Source organism: Homalodisca vitripennis, chromosome 1 (assembly GCF_021130785.1).
Source record: "Homalodisca vitripennis isolate AUS2020 chromosome 1, UT_GWSS_2.1, whole genome shotgun sequence".
Classification (NCBI taxonomy): Eukaryota; Metazoa; Arthropoda; class Insecta; order Hemiptera; family Cicadellidae; genus Homalodisca; species Homalodisca vitripennis.
In genome coordinates this window covers 181,280,922-181,304,186 of record NC_060207.1, presented here as the reverse complement: position 1 = coordinate 181,304,186, position 23,265 = coordinate 181,280,922, and the positions used below count along the sequence as shown (strand labels likewise).

At 30.6% G+C, this 23,265-nt stretch overlaps 1 protein-coding gene across 1 annotated transcript in view; it reads right to left on the bottom strand.

The window, feature by feature from the left end:
* The window catches only part of LOC124352821 (pH-sensitive chloride channel 2-like), a 46,327-nt gene extending 23,787 nt beyond the window's left edge, over positions 1-22,540 (bottom strand). Inside the window, exon 1 of the mRNA XM_046802515.1 lies at positions 22,118-22,540. Within this exon, the coding sequence (XP_046658471.1) occupies positions 22,118-22,176 (59 nt within the window). The 5' untranslated portion in view covers positions 22,177-22,540. The remainder of the gene's footprint in view (positions 1-22,117) is intronic.
* Positions 22,541-23,265: the final 725 nt, after the last annotated feature.

Here is a 23,265-nt window from a genome sequence, read left to right as displayed (position 1 = left end):
CATTACAATTTTTTAGTAAAAGCTTAAACATTTTGAGGAAAACCCTTTTACACAGGTTTCAAGACCACGATATAAGATACAAAAAGGAATTATAAATCTACAGGTGTGATAATTATTTGGAATATTATAACTAATTTGGGATTTTTAGTTTAGCAACAATCTTATTATTATCATAAACAGGAGACATGTTGTGTTTATGCAAAAATATTGATAAGCTTTATCCCAAATATTCTCTGCGGCATTATTTTATCTGAATAACAAATTTTATAGCAGACAATATTTTTTCAATTAATGAATACGTATTGTCCTGAACAGTGAAGCATTAACCCTATAACAAACCTAGAGATTAAAGAATATCCCTGTATAAACTAAATTATAACTGAGGCACAACAATCATAAATTGTACTTAGTTTTATTTGCTTTTAAATTGTTAATTTATTAATTAATTGTACTCAATATATTTGAACTATCTTTAACCGTTGATTTATTTATTTAAGATTGAGATTGATATGAAACCATTAAGTAATTGAGTATAAAATAAATTGATTGATTGTTAAAATCACAAAATAAATATACAAGGACGCATTAGTTCATAAAAGAATAGATTTGGATTAGAGTTATAATTGATATTAAAAACTGTTACTTGATTTAAACGACACACCATCATTAAACATGATACATATGTATGGGAACATAACACGTTCAACCCTAGGCGTCTATGTTACTCTAAAGTGAGTGTAAATATGACTATTGTGAATCTCCACATGAGGATGAAGATGTTACATATTGCATTATTAATTAGTATTTCTTTAAAACAGTTTATATATTATTTCGGATATTAAATGAATTAGGCTGGTTAGATAGGGTAGACCCGGATTATTTTCATGTGGCATAAAAACTGGTGAGATAAACATAGCAGGCTAAGCCGGACTCACCATAGCAGGAAGTAACAAAGGGTATCAACACAAGCAAAACGCTAGCGGTTCACTTTTTTCGTCGTTACACCAAAACTCTGACAAAATAATTCGTTTTGAATCCAGTCTTTAACGAATAATATGTTTGGAATTCATCCAGTTGTTCACTATCTGCAACGTTCAGATGCATTCCTTGTTAAATGGATGTGTTTGATTGATTGAGTTGATACCCTTATAATAGAGGTGGACACCGTTAATAGATATGTATATGTCAAGATAAACTCAGTTTGGAAATATATTTCTTCATAAACTGTTTTCAAGGCGGGAAATCTAGTGTATTCACCTTTAGCCATGATAGCCTTCCGTAAATCGAAATCTTTTTCCCCCTCCACTATGTCTGGCAAGTGTAAGACATTTGTCTTCCTAATCTTGTAACTACTCACGTAGTTATGTTCAACTTTTCAAACAATCCAGTAAAGGGAAGCTTTGACAGAAAGTTCTTATCAATAAATGTATCGGCAATGAAATTTTTTTATCTCCATTTGGTGAGCTCCGTGTCTCAGCTCAAACACTCTAGAAAGGGGTTTACCAAGAGACAACCAACAAGACCTTTGTAGAACAAAACATGAGCTGTCACATTCTATGTCCCTTATACAATTTGTTAAATAAATACTACTTGTTAGGAGTGTTTTTTAATGTAGTTGATTGCACCCATAACAATTTTTATGGTTTAGTTCACTGCACACAGACTCCTCTTGAGCCAAGGAAACATTTATTGATTTTGGGGTCGAAAGGTTCAAACAGAATATTAATGGTATAGATACAATTTGATATATCGAGAACAAGCGGACCTATAAACTTGAAATTTCACACGAAGCTCTTTTTCCATATAAGGAACATCGAGGTCGATGATGGTGCATGTCACTCCATAGGATTTTGCTGAGCGTTAGTGTATTGAAGAAAAAACAAATTTATAATTTGTCTTAAAAATAAATTATCGATTGAACTTAAAACTTGAATAGAAGACCACTTTATAATAAAGTACATGTAAGGATACAGATATAAAAACATACACTATTGACAGATTTTCCTGATCGTGGCAACAAGGCCAAAATCTACATCGGTGTTGTAAACATAATTCGCTTGAACCAGAAGTGCTCAACCACGGGCAAAGCTTACGATAAGCGTGCGAAGCCGCGGGAAACAGCTAGTTAGTTAATAATATTAGATCATTTTAATGTTACCAGATTTTTCAACTTTAACCTTAATATTGCAATGTAGGAAACTATGGCAATATTTATAGGGTTGTTGACAAATAATTTATACTAGACTCTTGTCTCATTTTAGTACATTTAAAAGGTGTTCTTACATTTACTTTCATATTATCATATGAAATTTATGTGCAGATATGAACGTTTGCCTGATTATTGAGTGCAATTTATTTGCATATAGATGTACTTATTGAATTGTTTGAATAATTAAGATATCTAATAATTTAATGTTATAGATGATTATTGCACAACGATGTGAACTATCCAGAGATATGTTGAACTGTACATTATCCAAAGATCCAAACAACTGTGCAAAACATACAAATCTATCGGCCTAAAGACGAGGCTATGGTACAAATAGTTACCCTATAAAGTACAGTACAGTAAAATGTCAAGCCTCAAACATTTAATCACCTTTATTTTTAGTTTTAGACTTATGGGATGTGTCTCATTTTATTAATAAAAAATATATGATTAATACGCATGCAAACGCTTTTTAGTTATTTTATAAACCTTACATCTCGAATGTTCAAAGGCGAAGTTGAAAAAGGTTGAATTTTGTCTGTATAACAAATAAAAATATATAAAAAATAAAATAAAAACCATTTACATGCGTACTACTTATCTATTTAAACTAAGACACTTGCCGTAATTCTTCAATTATACACAAGGATATATCATTGTTTGAGATACCATTACGATGTTATAATCCTTCAAAAATCAAAATTGTTTGAACATGGCCAGTTTTCATACTGAATTAAGTCATTGAATTGGTTCTAAAAATCTTTGAATTTCCTCTTCTGTAGTTAGTATCAAAAACAATAGATACTGTCTATTGTTTTGTCTATTGAGTTGTGAGTTCTCATTCACAACTAAAAGAGTTGTGAATGAGAAAAGAACAGAAAGTTAACCTAGGTTATCAGTCGCCAGCAGCGCTTGAACAAGGATTTCACTAGATTTATGAGCGTGTTTTGCTGACTAACTTGTACTTTGTCACAAACTTGAACTAATTTCTTGGATATGCTAAAGAGAGAAGTGGATATGGTGATAGCCTACTTCCAAATCCCTTTCAATAGCATAACGACCGGTTCAGAAATATAATTTTTTCCCTTAAAATATTATTGGATTCAAAATTGTAAATAAACTGAGTAAACATTTGACCTAAACCTAAATTGTACAATAATTATATTTTTAATATCGTAAAATTTAAAATGTTACATGCACACTTCTTTACAAGGTAATACAAATATTGTAACCAATCTAATAGATCTTTTAAAAATTCACAATATTATGATTTATAAATAAACTGACTATGTCAAAATTATCTAAAGGGCATTTTTCACTATTTTACATACATGTTTCTTAAATGGTAATGAAAAATTTTTACAGAATCAACGGTTCGTTTTCCGCATTCATGTTATTAAAATTATTATCTATGTTAAGGGATATGTTATAGGTAAAGAATTTCAACACTAATTCTAATGATGAATTAATTAATAACAATCTCATTGGTAACAAATGAGTAACAATTGGTAAATTAGTAGGTGGTATTATTGAACAACATTACAGTATCCATTCTTCTAAAATATGTACAAAACACACACATATGGTCATACAATACGTTCCGGATAAAGCTTTCACACTCTAAATACACACTCCTATTGGCCTAGATTTTCTACCAGTTTTTCCGTTTGAAAGGTGTGGGGTCTACATTGGGTGTTGTTAATTTCAGCGAATTGCTTATTTATATTACCATACAATTATTATTTGTTGCGTACGTAGTGTTTAGATTAACGATAAAGATAAATTTTTTTGTTTGCCAACTAAACAAGACAAAGTACAATCAAAGCTACAGCACGATTATCAAAATTTAAATGACATTTAACTATTTTATGTATTAAAAAAATAATAACTAATGAATAATGGTTTTATGTATCTTCACGCCAATTATATCGCATTGTTAATACACAAAATTGATAGATAGCACAGACATTATTAATATTTCAGAGGTTAGTAGCCTATTTCGTTTTAAATGTTTATAATTTTAAGATAAAAGTTACAAACATATTTTTTTTATATCAAAGCACCATACAAATTAGTTGAACCAAACACGTATTTCTACGAGATGTAAATAAGCTCCAAACGTGTTTTGAAAAATTGTCGATGAATGCTCTTAGTTTTTATTTTCATAAATAAATAAAGTTAACATCATGAACGCTTTGGATTAAAGAATATAAAGTAAGCTTGCGTCTGACACAACTATTGATTGTAACAATTCAACGATAATAATAATTATAATTGTTACAAAGCGGATTTCAGTTATATCTTTGTTGAGTGGGCGAGGTACCAAAAAATTACTTATTTTCTAGGGATCAGTTACTTAATCTACCACACAAGAACCCACGATGCGACTTAACATTAAATTCAAGTACACAACTTGCAATGCCGAGAGTAACTAGCACAGCGAGCACGTATTCAAAGTTTTATAGTCCAACTAAGCAAAAGTGAGCATTTTCAATCGTTATTTAGAAAGGTAACAAAGGCTATACGATACGGGAAGTGTATAAACAATCCGTAACTACTCGTACATCTGTTGAATCTCCTGATACTGTATTTTCACCACAAACTTTGACCAATTTTCCTGGTGATAAGCTGAAAACAAGAATTTACAACACATATGGGAAAGAGATTACTAAATGTGCCCTTGCTGCATTCTGGTTATACATATTTTTAGGATCTATGTATGTAAACAGTAAGTATTAACTACTCCACAAAGTTCAATTTTTTTTAAAGTAAAGAGTAAATTTAACAGTCTGCGCTAAAACCTAATTGCTGCATAGTAATATTAGTTTTAACCTGATATCGGCACAACAATACGTGCAGTAGACCTGTAAGACTTTGGGTGTTAGGACGCAACGTTATATCGTGGATTACAGGTAAAATAGTATTGGGTTTTAAAAATAAATTTAGCTATGAGGAAGTATCGGTTGGATTCGTGGCAATTAAAAAAGTAGATGAGCTAATAATTAATATTAAATTAGTTTTACAGCTTTGTATTGTTGGTCTTCGCTCAGTATTCGTTAACGGACAATCAATTTCCAATATGTTCCACATGATATTTTCTACGGTGTCCACGCCAACCTTTATTTTATAGGTTCTTGGTAGGGTGCATTTATAAAATATAAACGAGTATTTTTATTTTGCTGTGATTCGAGCAAGGTACATATACTTTCCAAATGATCCCTGACAATCACTAATACCCGTTCAACCACAACTAATGGTATTTTATGCATAAAGATGACAAAACACTTCAAGGTTACTCAATCCCATACCGAGTACGTTATCGTCTCGCCGATTATTTGTTTTGCGATTTCCAGATATTTCGCAGCAAATTATCTGAATGCTCGATTACGTGTTACAACGGTTCGCGTTGTCATCGCGTAGTTCTAATTTTAAACAGATATGGATTGCTTAACATTGATTGTACACGGATTGAAGTTATCTGCTAACTACAGAAATAGTTTCACCCAAAGCAGTGTTTACTCTTCGTTATTCCCCTTAAGGTGGGATTGGATTTTGCTTGGGATATTTTAATTATGTCTTCTCCGAAGACAAAAAATTTTGTTTGCTTCACGAGGAAGTGCAAGACCAACACTTCCCCGGTTAAAGTAAACTTCGATTTCGGTTAAAGTAGGAAATCGAGGTAATTTTGTAACCAACCCCAAATAAAATGGGATAAAAATAAAAGCTTCATGGAGTGAAATGGTTTTAATGATATATGATTTAATAATAAATCGATTTTGTCCATGAAATATAAAAAATTGCTACTATTAAAAGTTATACCATTCTGTGAAATACAAATTTTATAATCAGATAAAACTTAAAAATGTTTTGGGATTAATTATAAGATTCTGCTCAATTTCGTTTTAAATGCTTACTGATCCTCATGAAATATCAAAATATTGCTATTCCATGAACCTGTTCAGAAAACATGTCGTAAAGGACTAGTATTTTGTTTTTTTTTTTTAAATTCTCCAACTGAAAATCGATTACAGCAATGTAAAAACAGGCGGCCCTGCTTACTTTGCTTACCAGCCACATACAAATAACATGCATCCTGGTATTAAAGAACATGTTCTTTTTGAATTGTTCAAATAAACTACTGCCTTATTAAATATTTTCAAGTAGGCTACGCGTTTTTGGGTCATAGTGGTAGCACATGGATTTGTCAGGCGTTATCTTTGAAACTCCATTTAAAACATATTTGCTGCCAACTATAAAAGAAAAGAACTTATTAAATTTTATTCTGTAAAATATTCCAAATAAAAATTTCTGTAAAAAAATAATGTAAGTTTACGAAACATACTTTTACATGCAAAATATTTTTAGAATAGGACACACACTTCTTAAACATTTTGTAAACTATTTAACAAAAAAATAACATTTCATTAAATGATTTTTTTATGAGCCATTCATTAATGGCCCATTTTTTTACACTTACTATTAACTAATATTTATAACTAACAGTCAGTTTTAAATATGTATTATACCCAAAAATAGAAAGTAGAACATACGAGAGAAAATAATAGAAAAAGGAGAGGAAAGGAACGACAGGAAAGACGAGCGTAGCGTTGGAACTCATATCGTATTGTCGTGTACTAAATACCTTTGTCTACCAAGATCTACAGTAATAATGTCTACTGTACAGTAATAATAAGCCAATATTATAGTATTGTAATATTACAATAGATATGTTACAAGAGAGGATAGCTACATTTTGTTTATTCGGTTATACTAGTTACTCGGTATTCGATTATTGTACCTGTATGCTCTTTAATCATTCAATTGTTTCGTTTATTCTATTGTGTATTTAAATAAACTCACTAAATTATTTGTTTATATTATTATTATTTTGACTTTAATGTAATTAGTTAAACGTTTAGATTTTCAAATTACATCTTACTTCATTAGACTTTATGTAGAGTTTTGAAAATAACCGAGATAATTTTGAGAGTGCACAAGCGAATAAAAAAAAATTCGATTTGTACAACAAGATTCTTTAAAACTACTTCTAAAATAAAAGTGGATATATTAATTTATAAACATTATTCACTGATATGGATGTAGGCTATTACAAACAACACTCGTCACATCGCTTACAACGCGAACTTCGTACAAGGCAACAGAAAGAAGCATACGCAAAAATTAATGAATTTCCAAAGAAGCAAAGGCAACGCCCAAGACGGCGTTCTCTTCATTTTCGGATTCATAAAAATATGCATGAGATAAATGAGATCATGACTGCTTAATGCATTGACTTAAGGCAGTTTATTTTATATTTTTCAAAAGAATGTTGAAGAATAACTAAGAGTGGTAAATAAAACCCAGAACATTTTTTTACATTATTTAAATATTACAATATCGATTAAGGTTTCATATGATATCATGGATAGATTTCATACAACTTTTCACTTTTAAATTTAACCTGTTCTGAAGAGTTTGCAAAGTGAATTTATCATTGGTTTAGTTCGGCGTCATATCGAAAGTAAAAAACCAGTGTTGTTATACAAGTGCTCTATTCACAAATACAACAAAAACCAAATGGTCAAACATTAGTTTGCTTATTTATTTAATTTGTAACTCATTTAACACGTTAACAGAAAATACCAACTCTGTAAGCAAATCCGATTATCACAGCGTAATTTATTCTTTTATCTCATCTTAATGATGGCTTTACACGACAAATTAAGATTAATTAATTACTTTAATAGCCAAAACTATACACGCTACTTTCTTGAAAACTCATACTTTTGAAAAGCATTTTACCACGTCTAATGGCTGTAGCTTATACAATCAGAGAAATATTATAGTTTTTACTCTTGCGTTATCGGTATACATAAAATAAAGTCGTGTTAGTTGCACCATTTATAACTCGAGAATGGCTGTATCGATTATAATGAGCTCTGATTTGTTGGATTCGTCTCCGCTCCATATAGCAGAATAACTATTAAAATATCGTAAAGTATCACGTAAAATCAGATAAATAGAAAAATAAAAAATACAGAGAAAAAAAATGACATCTCTTGTCTAAATGCTAGTTTGGTTCAGTTCTTGCTTATAGACGTCATTTTGTTAATTTTAATGAAAATAGCACAATTATTTTTCTTTACTTTCATCTTATCTATTAAAATAGATACAGAATTTGGTTTCTTTAACTTAACTTTAGAGATAATAATGGTTTAATAAAAAATATAAAATGTTGGCTAGCGGTTAAACAAGAAAATTTATCGACCTATGGTTGTATTATATTTTTTGTTTCAAATGATGAGTACTATTAGCCACAAGTATGTGACACCCTTTTGTGAACATCCAGCATATTTTCAGGATATTGAAACAAGACCAAATCAACTATAACACAAAAAATACTAAGACCGGATTAAATTACAATGACCATAAATATACACGTTTGAAATTTTTTCTTGATCATGGGTATAGCAAACTCAACATTGGCGTTGGAAGTACAATTCACCAAAGTGCTAATTCACGTGCAAAGCATACGAAACTGCGTGCAAATCCGTGGGTAACTGATATGTTGTAATTTTTACACCTAGGAATGTATGATTTTATAACAATTTTATTATGATATTTATATATTACACACTACTTTGCAAACTCAAGCATTGAAGAAACAGGTCAAAAGCAAACATACGGAGATCTCAACATGAAATAGCATATTTATGCTACTCTTTAATTTCAAATAAATCACAATTCTAGTTCTATTTGTTCTACAACACTTGTGATTAAGTTAATCGTGTCTGGTTCGATTACTCCACCGATCGTTGGACCAACGACCCAAACATTAGTTTATTTTTAAATAAGAGGGTCGTTAGCCCAACGATCAGTGGTGTAATCGGGCAGATTTGTTTGATACAGTAAAACATAACCTAAACGAGTCGTTGGGCCAATGAACCTTATTTACAATTTAAGCAGTAAATTTACAATCAAGGTTCGTTGGTCCAACGATCCAAAATTGACTTACAAATAACTTACCGGTATACGGTTTGTTGCTACTTATACATAATATATACATATACATGTACAAGTAAAAGAACTGGGCAATTCTTTTCAAAAAGAGCTATATACTTTTCAATAAAAGTCATCAACACATTGATTCGACTCATCTTAGAATATAAAGGGATAATTCTGATGTAAAAGTAAAAGTGGACTTCTTCAAACAACACAAATCTTTCCCTAATACTGATGCTGTTATGTCTATTACTTCCGGAATTACTGGAGACAAAGAGAACATTTGTTACGATGCTTTTGAAGTAGGTTTGAAAGCAATAAAGAAAACAGAGGGACAAAGCCTATACAAATTGAAATTATTAAGGAAAAATTAAATTACGTAATGGCGAAAAGAACAAAATTAAAATACATGACGATGTTATTCCTGTTGATCCATTACTTCTGTTTCAACATATTTGTGTTTATAAACAAAACCGATGAAGAACTGAAAAATAATATGAATTATGAACTTATAACTTGTTAACCATATACACTTGCTCTATTTGAATATGGAGACCTGGGAAAAACAAACACCAACTTAAAATAATTGAGAGGTTTCTCTTAATTGACAGTTTATAAAATTTATAAAATATTATTATATTATTCGTTCCTCCCCAATGACTCGGAATTTGGGTATGTGGAGTGTCACCTCAAAACTCATCAAAGGGTTTACACAGATGATGACTATATCAACATCATGAAAGCCTGCAGGAAGAAGAATCCTTTCACTATAACCAAACTAACTTAATGGGGATTTCTTTAGTACAAAAACATTAGAAGAAAATATAACAAATAGAAAAGTGGACATTGAGAACAAAAAAATTAATTGGTTAAAGATAAGGCAAATTGATCTTTACAGAGACAAACCATTCTCCCTGTTTACTAGGAATATGTTTGATGAACCTCACCAGGAAATTGATCTGACAAAAAAGAAAGTTGGAAGGCGCCCTACATTATTCACACAGGATTTACCACTTTTATGGCCTAACGGGAAAGCCATATCAACGCCAAAAATTAGAGATCTTAAATCTATGCTAAGTTTAATTCCTGCAGATGCTAAACCATTTTATAGTAACTTTTTTCCAGATAACAGCATTGAAGATGATGTTGAAGGCTTTAATGGGGAAATAGATTTTGATGTAGAATTTGAATAGGTTTAATATACTTTTGAAATAAGTTGAAAAAGTATATCTCTTAGTACTTTAACCTTTATGTAAGCTTTTTAGTATGTATCTCATACTACAAATAAAACTTTTAAACATATCTAATTAATATTCCTTCAAAACCTTATTAAGCCTATAAGAAAGTTCTCGTATTGCTCAGGCCAATGGGATTAAAGAACTATTTTTTTAAATACAGGTGAATATTGGTGGTTCCTTATTGCAAAATAGCTATGTGTCAAAAACAAATAATGTGCATAAAAGAACCAAACGCCATTTTCTGTTATATAATCAAAAAAACATATATTTATATGTAATTACTTACTAATTTAAGTATAGGACATGTCTTTGTACTGAAAACACTTTCTTATGAATTATTTAAATGTACCAGGAATTAGGGAGCCACGCTTAACTTTGACTCCCTGAATCTCAGTTTCACAACTGTGTCACTTGGTTCCTTTATGCATAAAGGCGTCCAAATAAAATGTTCATTAATTTTAGTAACTTATGGAACATATTAACATGGAGACATGTTACTAACTCGTTGTGAATGGCAAATGACTGAAACGTCTATAACGATACATTAGCATTTTGTATGATAATTAAAAAATAATAGTAACACTTACGTGGTATTTGATGGGCATAAAAAGGCAATATTAAATCTGCCGAAAGAAAAAACCGTCCTACATTGCAAAATAATTTAAAACATAGCTTAAGAAACCTTTTTGTAAAATGATAAAAATAAAAGTGGCTTTATAGATATTTTTAGAATTAAATTAGCTAACAATAATATTTTTACATAGCCTACCGAGCGGAAAGCCATGCCGACAAATGAATTGTTGAAACAGCTATTTGGAATGAAAATGGTGTTATAGATTTAAAAGATATCAATATCTTAACGACATTGGTGGATGTAGATTGTGAAATATATTCTCTAAAACTATCTCGAGGCAAAGTTCGATAGAAAATATATTCATGGAAAAGTTTAGAAACTCGATCCCAAAATGTAAGGATCATTTTATTTATGCATACGTTCACGGGTTGTGATACTACTTCTGTATTTTTAAATAAAGAAAACAATTAAGTTTGCAAGAAATTTAGAGAAACGAAATGATTTATACGACAAAAAATAAGTATTTTAAAATATTAATGAAGACTCCAATAAAATATTTCAAGCTGGTGATCCTGTAAATTGGGTTTAATATGCAGCTTCGATAATAGCTAAAAATCTATATACGTTCAAGTTCAATTCTTTCATAAAAGCAACTACCAAAAATACAAGTGTTCTTTTGTAACCATTATCTCCTATATCTGCAGCATTTGAAAACGTAAAAAGAGTGTACCTGCAAATCCAGATACAGTTAGGAAATGACGTAGTCATTGAAAATTGAGGATGGAAGTATTCCAATAACATGTACATCCCAATAACAATGAATCAATTACCTGCTCCAGATAATCTGTTGCAAATGTAATTTTGTAATTGTAATAAGGGATGTGGAGCTGCGTGTGGATGCTGGAAAAGTGGCTTATACTGTAATGTAGCATGTTTATAATGCAACGAAAATATTTTCTCCAATACTTCACCTATTATAAAAATACGAGAAATGGATTAGACAATGTATTTGATGTATAGGAAAATTAAATTGTTTTATATAAACAAATATTTTATTAATATTTTTTGTCTTCCATCATTCCATTCTCCCTAATTTGCTTACCTTTTTAAAACATATATATCACTCAAAAAGCTTGTGTTATTTAAAATTAAACTAGCCGAGACATTTCCTTGTAAATTGCGACTGCTGCTTCGATCCCCCCTCCACGTTTGGCTACGTGTTCAATATACCTAATGCCCTTGCTTGATACACACAAGTATCTTAAATTTACTGTTATAATAATCCTTCTTTAGTTATAGTTATGATTGTCTTTAGTTCCTCTATATCTATTTAGGTGAAACTCCACATATAAATAAAAATTACTATTTTGTAATATAAGTTAAAAAAGTATATGGTCAAAAAATTTGTTTTTTAAATAATTTGTTTAAAAAATGAAAAATGAAATGCACAAAACAATAATTGGTAAACATTGCAATTTTATAGTTACTTAAAACAACATCCCACATCTCCCACATAAATTAAAACAATGTAATTGTATTCCGAGTTTTTAACGTTTTGCACACTCCAGGCACTCACTATTACTGTTAATGAATTGTTAACCTTTTGAGTGCCAGGGATCTCGCTACGAGACGATGTTAAAAATACGTTTGAGTGCCGGGAGTCTCGCTCCGAGACGATACGTTTCCACGCGAAGAGTGCCGGAGTCTCGGAACGAGACGATTTCTATTTCACTTGTAGTACTTATATAACTTATCCCATACTACCTGATATCATACCAAAGGCCAATACATGAAATAAACTATCATTTTAAATTATTATTTATACTTTTTAGTGCTGTTAGGTGACGTAAACAACTATCTAAAATACAACACTTTCTCAGTTGGATCGCGATCGCGATCGCGATCGCGGTGTCGTGACGAATAGCGGTGCATTTTCGAGGTTATATAATTGTGCGTTTTTATTAATTAAAAATGTTTTTAAGTTATATTAGCTATTAAAATTAATAAAAAAGTGTTGACAGTCACTTCCGAGGGTTTATGAAGAAAGTGTTGCGGAGTTTGTTTGAAAATTTTCCGAATAAGTTTATGTTTATGTTTTGAGTTTCATTTTAGTAATTATTGTTATATTACACATGATTTTGCATTGGCTTTTATCATTAAAGTATTAAAGTTTAGAAAATAATTAAAAAAAGCTTTTTATGATGACAAATAAACTTTAACTGAATATTTTCCAAAACCCTGTGCTTTTCAGCAAAACAAACCTCTAGCGCTTAATTAATTGTTATAATTGTATTTATTGTACAACATTAGGTTATTACACATGATATTAGAGTGTTTTAAATGTTATTTATCATAAAAGTATTAAAATATAAAAATATTTTTTTTCTTTTATATAAGTTATTTCACCTTAAACTAGATTTTTATTTTGTTTCCGTAGAAAAGTCACTGTATAAAGTGTGTTTTTTTTTTATTTTTTAAATTATATAAACATCTTATTGTTGTATATGTTCTGATGTACAATTTCCTTACCTTTAAAAAGAATTTTAAAAAAGGTTTTAATGATAAAAAATAAATTTTAAATGAATTTATTTCTGAAACCTTGCGTATTAGTAAAAATAATCTCTAGCCAATAACTATTTATAAACATTTGTTTATGGTACAATATTAGGTTATGACACATGATTTTGGGTTGTTTTAAAATTATCTTAATCATGTAATTATTGAAATTTTAAAATAAATTATTTTTACAATAGTTATTAATTTACCTCAAACTTGATTTTTATTTTGTTTCCATGGAAATGTTGCTGTTTAAAGTGATTTATTAATATAAAAAATTTAAATGTTAAATATATTCTGATACTTAATCTATTTACCTTTAAAAAAGAAGTAAAAAGAAGCTTTTTATGATCAAAATAAATTTTATACAAATATTTTTCTAAAACCTTGCGTTTTCGTCCAAATCCCTCTGGCACTTTTCGCATAGTCACACAAAAAAATAACTCGGCACTTTTCAACATGGATTTGATTTTCTCTCTGGCACTAAAAGGGTTATAATTACAATTATCTATTAATACTAGTTTTTATAACGTATATTCAGTATAGATTTACAATACGAAACTCTATTTTAGATACAAATTATAAACGTTCAACATTTATGGGTCTGAGTTCATATTATAACGCAGTTTAAAACTTCATCGCATTGTTAAAAGCGGAGTCTCAGATGCGCGGTCAGCGGCGAACTAGCGTGCCCTCTTAAAGGCTTGGTTGGCATTATACAAAAATATAAGTTGCCAGATTTAAGGGAAGTCGTGTCATATTTCACAACAGTAAAACTAAGAAAGTTAACGAGATGTGTATTTATTTAGCACAGTTGATAGACTGTTCAAAATATTACAAAGTAAACGAACTGTCTTAATAATAACAACAACCCTCGTTGCTAGGCACCGAACCATGTGGCACTATTGTCACATACACATATGATATCATAAGTCTATTTCTTATTTCAAGTATATTAAATCCCTATGACTAAAGTCATATTCGAACAATACTGCTGTACGGTGTACTGGTTCATAGATTTTAACAAACATTTACATGGTCCAAATGTTAAACCACAGAGAAGTTCTAGGGCCAACTCCACATTTCTTCACAACAATCCTAGAGGATTTATGGACCCATTGATTTGAACCAAAATTGACATGGAGATTCCTTGGGATAAATGACGATAATTATTTAATCAATCCCCTTTCCCTTGGAGACAAGGGGCGCAGTTCAAGAGCATAAATGTCTTTCTTCGGACAACTTCCTCTGCATGGCAATGGGATTGGGTTTATAAATTTTCGTGAGAATTAACTTACCTATATACTTGAAATTTTGCTTGAAGCCTCATTTCTGCGTAAGGGACATTAGTTTGATGATGTATGCCATGGGATTTGCCTGAGTGTTAGGAAACATTTTTACATATTTATCTTATGAGTAACCACGATGAAAACGGAAACATTATTGAATAAACAAATTTATAAATAGACTCGACTACAAACTAAAACACAGAATTACTTTTTGAGGCACAAAATTAGTACAAAAATCTCAAGGTTTCTTAAAATATTTCTATCACATTTGTGTACAACTTTACGGAGCCGTTTATCGAGGGAAGTATTTCCTGAGTCACTAATAAATTGTGATGGTATGTTCTGTCAATCAAACTAAGAAGATCAGGTTAATATAGAAGAAAAGACAACAAGCACAGAGACCAGGAAGTAAGTGCAAGCCACACAGATAAGCTGGCTTCCGGGAACGAGGGCATAACAATAATTTTAGATCAATAAACTAAAAATTGGCTGCTTTGAACATTCCTTATCGTCATTCGTCCAATCTCAGGCACAAAGCCTGGAATCTCACAACCACCTAAATTCTTGAAAAAAAAAAAAAAAAAAAAAAACATTCCATTGCTATATTTTCAATCATATAACTGTCCTGAACAACGGCAATGGGATTGGGTTTATAAATTTTCGTGAGAATTAACTTACCTACATACTTGAAATTTTGCTTGAAGCCTCATTTCTGCGTAAGAGACATTAGGTTGATGATGTATGCCATGGATTGCCGTTGATAGATGTCGTAATCACCAAAAAAATACGTTTGGCTTCGTCAGGCCCTAAATCCTTAGTTTCCAACAAAATTCCAAACAAAACGGAAACTTATTTTCAAATGGCAAGATACACTGAGGTAAGATTTTAAACCTCAGTCTGTGGGTCTTTTACTGTACCGACTCTTCCCCTTATAATATTTGTTAAGATCCTCGCAAAGGCCAATGGCACATGAGGACGAGAAGGATAAGGATTCGAAAGAGACCAGACTCTCCATAAAAGTTAACGTCTAACATTTCATTCCTAAGATTAATATTACAATTTTCAGTATGCATTGTAATCTTTTCACCAGCTGAGGCCAGTTTATGAATTAACGCTTTTAAAGGAACTATATTTTACTCGATTTTTGTACAAAAAAAACAAAATCAGCGATTTCATTAATTTAAATTACCACACTGGTCTAACTGTTGATTTGAGCAGATTTAAAATTAAATCAAGTTTAAAATGTAGTAGTCAGAAATGTACAATGAGTATGATAGGCTATTAAAACCAAACCTGATATAATAATTCTTAAATTTAAAATTAAATTATTTTATAATCTGTAATATTTTTAATTGCTTATACCCTGTTATTATATTATTATTCTCTTTGCTTGACATTTCAAAAAACATCAACAGTTCACACACATAGGTATCACAGTTGTTGTTTATAATTATTTGCTTGTACCCAATTCTCTTTCATCACAACCTAATTTTTAAAATGAAATTATAAATTACGTTGCTTCAAATTAACGGTCGGGCTTAACAAACAAAACTATATTACCTGATTGGTTTGTATGCATGAAAGAAAATAATTTGTATTGGTTTGTGCGAATAGAGTAAATTAACTGCTCATACTTGGGAATATTCATACAGTTATTTGATATTAATTTAATAAAACAGTAACAATTTATTTACTGAGTAATCCCCGTACTGTTTTATGATATTTCTCCATCCAGCGAGCAATCGCGTTATGAGTCGATCACTTATTTATTCACCTCGAAATAACAACGTTCTTAAACACAGGTCTAGTGCTTCATAGAAATAACTTATTTACACATTTTATTCACACCACAAACTATAAATACGCCAACGTAAACAGCTTTATTAATCAATGACGCTTTGTTTTGGTCTTAATGCGTAAGTTACATTGTTACAAAATGTCCAAGAGAACATAAAATAACGATACATGATTTAACTATAATATAATCTGATAAACAATATATAGGCTAATGGTTAAAAAAGTGAGTTCATTAATGGAATTGATCTATTGGGAATAGCTAGTTATACAATTACCAAAGTAAGAGGGAAGGTTTGTACTAATAGAATTTGAAATTATGCAATTTACAGGTTTATATTTTCTGGGCGTCTATGATTGGGGCGAACATGTTGTCAACAACGAAAGTAAACGACACAATATTTCATAATATGGGCATCTGAAGTAAAACCTTAATAACAGTTTTTTTTGTAATACAAATATTTAATTAAGTCAGTGATTTATTAAATATTTAATAAATCTTGGAGTGAATTCCACCCTCTCATAACGCTCTACTTTCATTTCACTGAACGAACAAGATACTAAGTGTGTTTCTCTCATTCATGAGTACATTTATACTAGACTCTGTGATAGTAAATTAAACATTCATAATTAAATGTAAATTTCAATGCCATGCCTACAATTATTTTTAATTAGAATGCTGAGTTTTTTAAATCACATTTATTAAAATAAGGTAAGCAAAATATAAAGTAGTTATATTTTATAGAAATAATATTATAGATAAACTGGTATAAACAAACGGCACCCATTCTTGATCATTAAAAAGATATTTTTGCCTAGATTATTAAGTTTTGAAATATTTCTAGTTCGATTTATTGTGGTCAAACAATAACACATCGTTAAATAATGTAGATTTATTGTATAATTCTTTTCGATATCAAAGAATAAGTGTTTGTAATAAGGAGATTCTGATACAGTATATAAACATTATATCGTACATTATAGGTTATTTCAAAATAATATTCATCTTTGCCAAATTATTTAAATTGAATTTAGTTAAACAATTTAACGTCCTGACACCATAACGTCCTGCTCGAAACCTCAGTCAACCTTAATTATTTTATGTCACTGGATAGGGGTGTCCCAACGATCCCCTTCAATTATTATTGCTTAATATTAATGCATGGTCCAATATTACACCACTGATCGTTGGCCCAACGAACCTATATCAGTAAATAAAAACTATAAGATTCGTTGGGCCAACGACCTATCTTTTACAATTTACAGAAATTAAACAAATAGGGTCATTGGACCAACGAGAGTGGAGTAATGAACCTCTTTATGTTTATAAAGTGGGTAGTTGGGCCAACGACCCTCTGTACAAATTACATTTCTTCCAGGAGGGTCGTTGAGCCAACGATCAGTGGAGGAACGAATCGACTCCAGTTAACGTGTGCTTTAGGGCAAGTTGTTACAATAAAAAGCTTTAAAGTTTTTGTTTTACCTGCAATACCAGCTACCTATTAAACTAAAACTAGTGCAGTCATTAAAGCATCATTGCTCCGAATTTTTTTACTGTGAACAGAAATTGCATACAATTTTGGAATTAGGTTTATCTTTCCTTAACTTCAAAAGTGAAAATTGATTTGTACTCCGCAACCACCCTGGGGTGTGAGTTGTCAACCCCTTCTCGGGGGTGATTTTTGTTTTTCAAAATAACCTCGGATATCGATAGAAGGCCTAAATTTAAAGCAAAATATCATATATAAAGTTTTTTCGAAAAATCCAATACTTTTCAAGTTATTTGGTAATTGAAAATTCGCAATTTTTCACGTTGTTTTTTCATCGGTTTTTTTGTAAATATCTCCAAATATATACGTTTTATATCGAAAATTTTATAAAAAACAAAATTGTAGCAGGTAAAAAAATGACCAATTTGGTATTTTTATAATGTATTCTACGTACAATATTAAGCTAGATATTAAAGATCAAAGCCGTTTTTTATTTTGTCTGAAATTTAATCGATGTGGTCAATGCCATCTAGCGGCGAGCAGATGCGTTTTTAGGCATTCTTCTAATAAAAAAAGGGTTTTGTATTGCTTTGAAATAAGCTTTAAAATGAGCCCTATTAAAAGTCTTTTGGCCACGTAGCAAATAAGTAAGCTGTATTTGGCAAATAAGATGAGCATCTAAATGTTTTTTTTCTTTTAAAATCAATGGGTTTCATAAGTGCCATTTCCACCAAAATTACAATTAACCGTAATTCCCCCCGCCTAGAATTAACTTTATTAAATTACGAAGAGTTTGATGAATTGTATCAGTTTGGCTGCTTCAGGACACATATTTATTCAAAAAAAGTCACGATTTAAAAATATTCAAATAAAAAACAACTTTTTTCATCATAATCTCAGAAATGACGACAGATACGTAGTAAAAAATGTAAGGATGAAAAATTTAGGTATTTTTATCTGACGAACAATTTGGTTTTTAAGTTTTTTTTATCTGTCAAAAAAATTGACGAGATATGATTGTTTAAAGAGCGTCGGTGACAAGCGCAATCACAGCCTCTCTTAACCCTTTTCCGGCCAGGCCGGCAATTATATTGCCGCCATAGATCGTGTCTGAAAAGTGCCAGGCGGCAATATATTGCCGACGGTTGACATACGCGAAAAGCGCCATGCAGTCAATATATTGCCGCCTTGATTACGTAATTTTCTTTATAAAAAATACGACATTCAAATGATTAAAGTTTTATGTTTTTTTTTTATTCCCTGGTATATTTGTAGATATTTAATATGAATAATATAATTTTTATTTTGGAGGTCTAATGCCATTTTTATTTCGTAATTGTCACGTGACATTATCAGGTGACGATCGATCTATTGTTGTTAATTCTTTATGCCAGTTAGGGCAAATCCTACCATTGTATGCTGGATTCTTCTTCAATTATTTTATTTTGTGTGTTGTAAATATTAGTAGTGTTACCTGCTCATAGCTATTGTGGGGTAGTAGTTACAATGACTGACAATTTGCGATCCTCAACGGCGAGTGAAATTGTAAGTAGCATATTTGTAAATAGAAAAAGTGTAAATAAATTTCAAATAAAATTGCGTAAATATTTCTTGTGTAAATAGTGTTTTTAACTGTATTGAAAAACTGCTTATGGATCCTACAATGCAACATGTTTACCGGTAGCATCCGTAATGTGAATATTTATTTTAAGTTTCTTGCAGTTAAGAGTCAGTTGCTTATCACTTGTTGCGAAGTACAATTATGCGTATTTATTACAAAATTGTGTCATAAAAAATTTATTTATGAGAGAAATAACACAAAATTGTGTATGGTTGTTCCTTTATAAATGTAACAATATAATAACATGAGCTTTCTACAGTAAAATTTATTTTTCCTTCCTTTTTTAGTTATTTAAGAAAAAAATTAAAAAATTAAATTTTTTTTATGTAATCCATTAAAACATTATTTTTTTTTTTAATTTTAAATTACTTAAAACTACATCTTTAGTTTTTTTTTGTTGATAGTATATATCAATACGAGTAATTTGGTGCAACTTTTAGGTCATTCTCTAATGTTTTTATGAATAAGTTATAAATTTTAATCTAAGAGACTGCAAAAATCGCCCAATTTTAGCCTGGCACTTTTGAACTAGTCACAAGGGGATAGATATGTTGAAAAAAATTTTGCAACATCTCATATTTGGTCCTGGCCCTGAAAGGGTTATGCCCTTTAACCCTTCACCGTTTGAGAAAAAGGTTTTTTTATATATATTGCAATAAAGGATGTTTGTATCTCTCTTAATTAACTTTTACAATAGTTTTTTTTTATACATTTTGTGATAGCAAGAAAATTGAAGGAGTTTTATGGTCCAAAAAACTTATCATATTTTATTTCTTCTTAGTTAACTGAAAATTTCGGAGTGCTTAATATTTGGAGCAATGGTGAAAGTACGCAGTATAATAAGAGACCCAAAACTATTGTAATGTGTGTGTATAAATATATAAATATATATATATATATATATATAATATATATATATAATATAGATACATACATAAATACATACATACATAATATGGCTCATATATGTTGGAAACGTAGGCATGAATGACATAACCAACGTTCTTATATGTATAATAACACATTTGAGTGAATTTTAAATAATTTGTAAATATTTGATTCAATAAATGGCAATTTTTTTACTCTAAATTAAATTATTTTTGAAATATGTAATTCATATATATTTACGGTTTTAATTTAGGGGTAGTTTTAAGGGTAAGAAACGCTTAAGAATACGATAGTCATTTTCGAGAGTGTGGAATAATATTTAAAATCCTTTTTATTTATAAAAAAAAAATTATCAAAGGGCAGTTTTCAAGGGTTGAAAGGGGGTTAAAAATTTGATAATTAATTATAGAGAATATAAAATATTACTTACTCTATACTTACATCTTTTTATGTCATACCAAAGTATTTTTTTGTGATTTTTTCATTTTAGGGGTTGTTTGCAAGGGTTGTACGATTTTCAAGGGGTTGAAAATGATTTTTAATATGAGGTAATTGTGTTAGAAAAACACTTTACAATTTCACCTACAATACTAATTAGACATGTTTATCATAGCGATAAAATGGCTCAATGTAAATTTTTCGCCATTAAGGGGTTGTTTATACCCCTTAAAAAATAATAGGCGGAGTTCAGATCATTTTTTAACTTTTGAAGTTAAGGGTAAGATGAGCCATATTCCAAAATTTCATGCAAATCGTCCGTAGTAAAAAAAATTTCGGAGGTAAGACCAGTAATTTTTCGCTTCAATGACTGCACTAAACTCAAGTCGGTCGACAGTTGTTCAGTAATATTTTGTTTTGAAATTTTTTGAAAATCCAGAAAACGAACTTCGAAAATCAATTGGTCTAATTTTTATTTCGGCAGAACATATTTCATTTGTTCATCGATCATAAGTCGGTTCACCTGGCATCCTATACTCCAATGGGAGTTGATTCTGCAGAATTGATCTTATAACAAGGAAATTCTTTTTAAACTTATAGAATGAGGGACTCTGGACATAGCTAGAACTTACATATAACATCCTCTATACCTTTTATGTTAAAACCTATGCTAGTGTGAAAAGAACAATTATAGTTTACAAGTGGCATATCAAAATCCACGAGAGTAAATCAGAAATCAATCTCATTGGCCTTTTTTAGGAATCTTTTAGCCGCATAAAATACGGCTAAATTAATGTAGGCTGATTATTATTAGAAATATAATATTTATAGGTCTATTAGTATTTTTCAGAAGATCAAATTGGGAAATTGAGTCTTTATCACAATAATATGATAAATCTCTCCAACGGCTTTTTGTATAAAATTATAATTAATATATTGTAAATATAACACACCGGATATTCAACATTTATTACTAAAATATTATTTAAGCGGGAAAAGACGGAATGAGCTTACTTACACAGTGGCTATTGACGCAAGATGACAGACTACGATCCAGAATATTTGCACAGCCTTCATGATCGCACCGTATCACTATCACTCATTAACTGTCAGACCGCCTCTGTAGATGGCAGTGTTTACTTTGGGAGCTCGGCAGCGTTAAACCTTGCCCTACCTCTACCTCTCCTCACTGTTGCCTCCACCTGTCAGCCACACTCGGCGTGTCGGTGCCGACTGAGGTGCACCAGCCGCTGCAGCAAGGCCGATCTTACTATCACTGTGTTCTTCCTCACTCCGGAGCAGATTCCGGACCGGTTTTTCCGGACTCACTCACGCGACGCGACGCACAACTATATGGACAATCCGATTGTCAAGGTCAAAACGATCCTCTTGTCGCAGTTTCCTGCTACATTTCGACATTTTTTCGCTCCTTCATTGAATAATCAATTAGTCTGCAGCCACGAGGAAGTTACATAAGAGATCTCGCTTATCAGGCGAAGTTACGCATACAATAAAAGATTATCTGCAACTGTTTATCTACTGAACAAAATAAGTCGTCATATTTCTACAAAAAAGTAAACAATACTACGTAACCTACACCGCAGCAGCGTGTTCTACACAGTTTGAAACGCATATATACAAAAAAATATTAAAAATTTTAGTTTTGGTTGTAAAACATTTCGTTTGAGAAAAACCTCAGGAATAGTTTCTAACCCGTCTTCACAAATGAGAAACTACACAAAACTGTCTTTGCAATACTTAAATTCGTTCTACGTAAAACTACACTTTTGTTCTAAACGTTGAGCAATCTATAAAGTATTATTAACTGAGAAACCTAATGTAGAATAAAAATCACCAATTTTAAATGTATGAATTCAACGGGGAGTGTGGTTTTATTTAAGGTTCTACAGTAGATACGTTGCAGTTTGAGTGCTGCTTTTGCCTCAAAGAACTATGCGTTTGTTGAACTCGTTCAATTCGTTATAATTTTGTTATTCGTGTAGTACCCATAATGTAACATTATTAAGAATCTACATAAAGGTTTCAAAAATACTAAACATACCATATACAGAGTGTTCCAATACTTTAAAATTTTATTCCACACATAAAAATGAGCATAAAAGTTCATATGAAGGTATGTACTAAAACCTATAGTTTTTCCGTCTG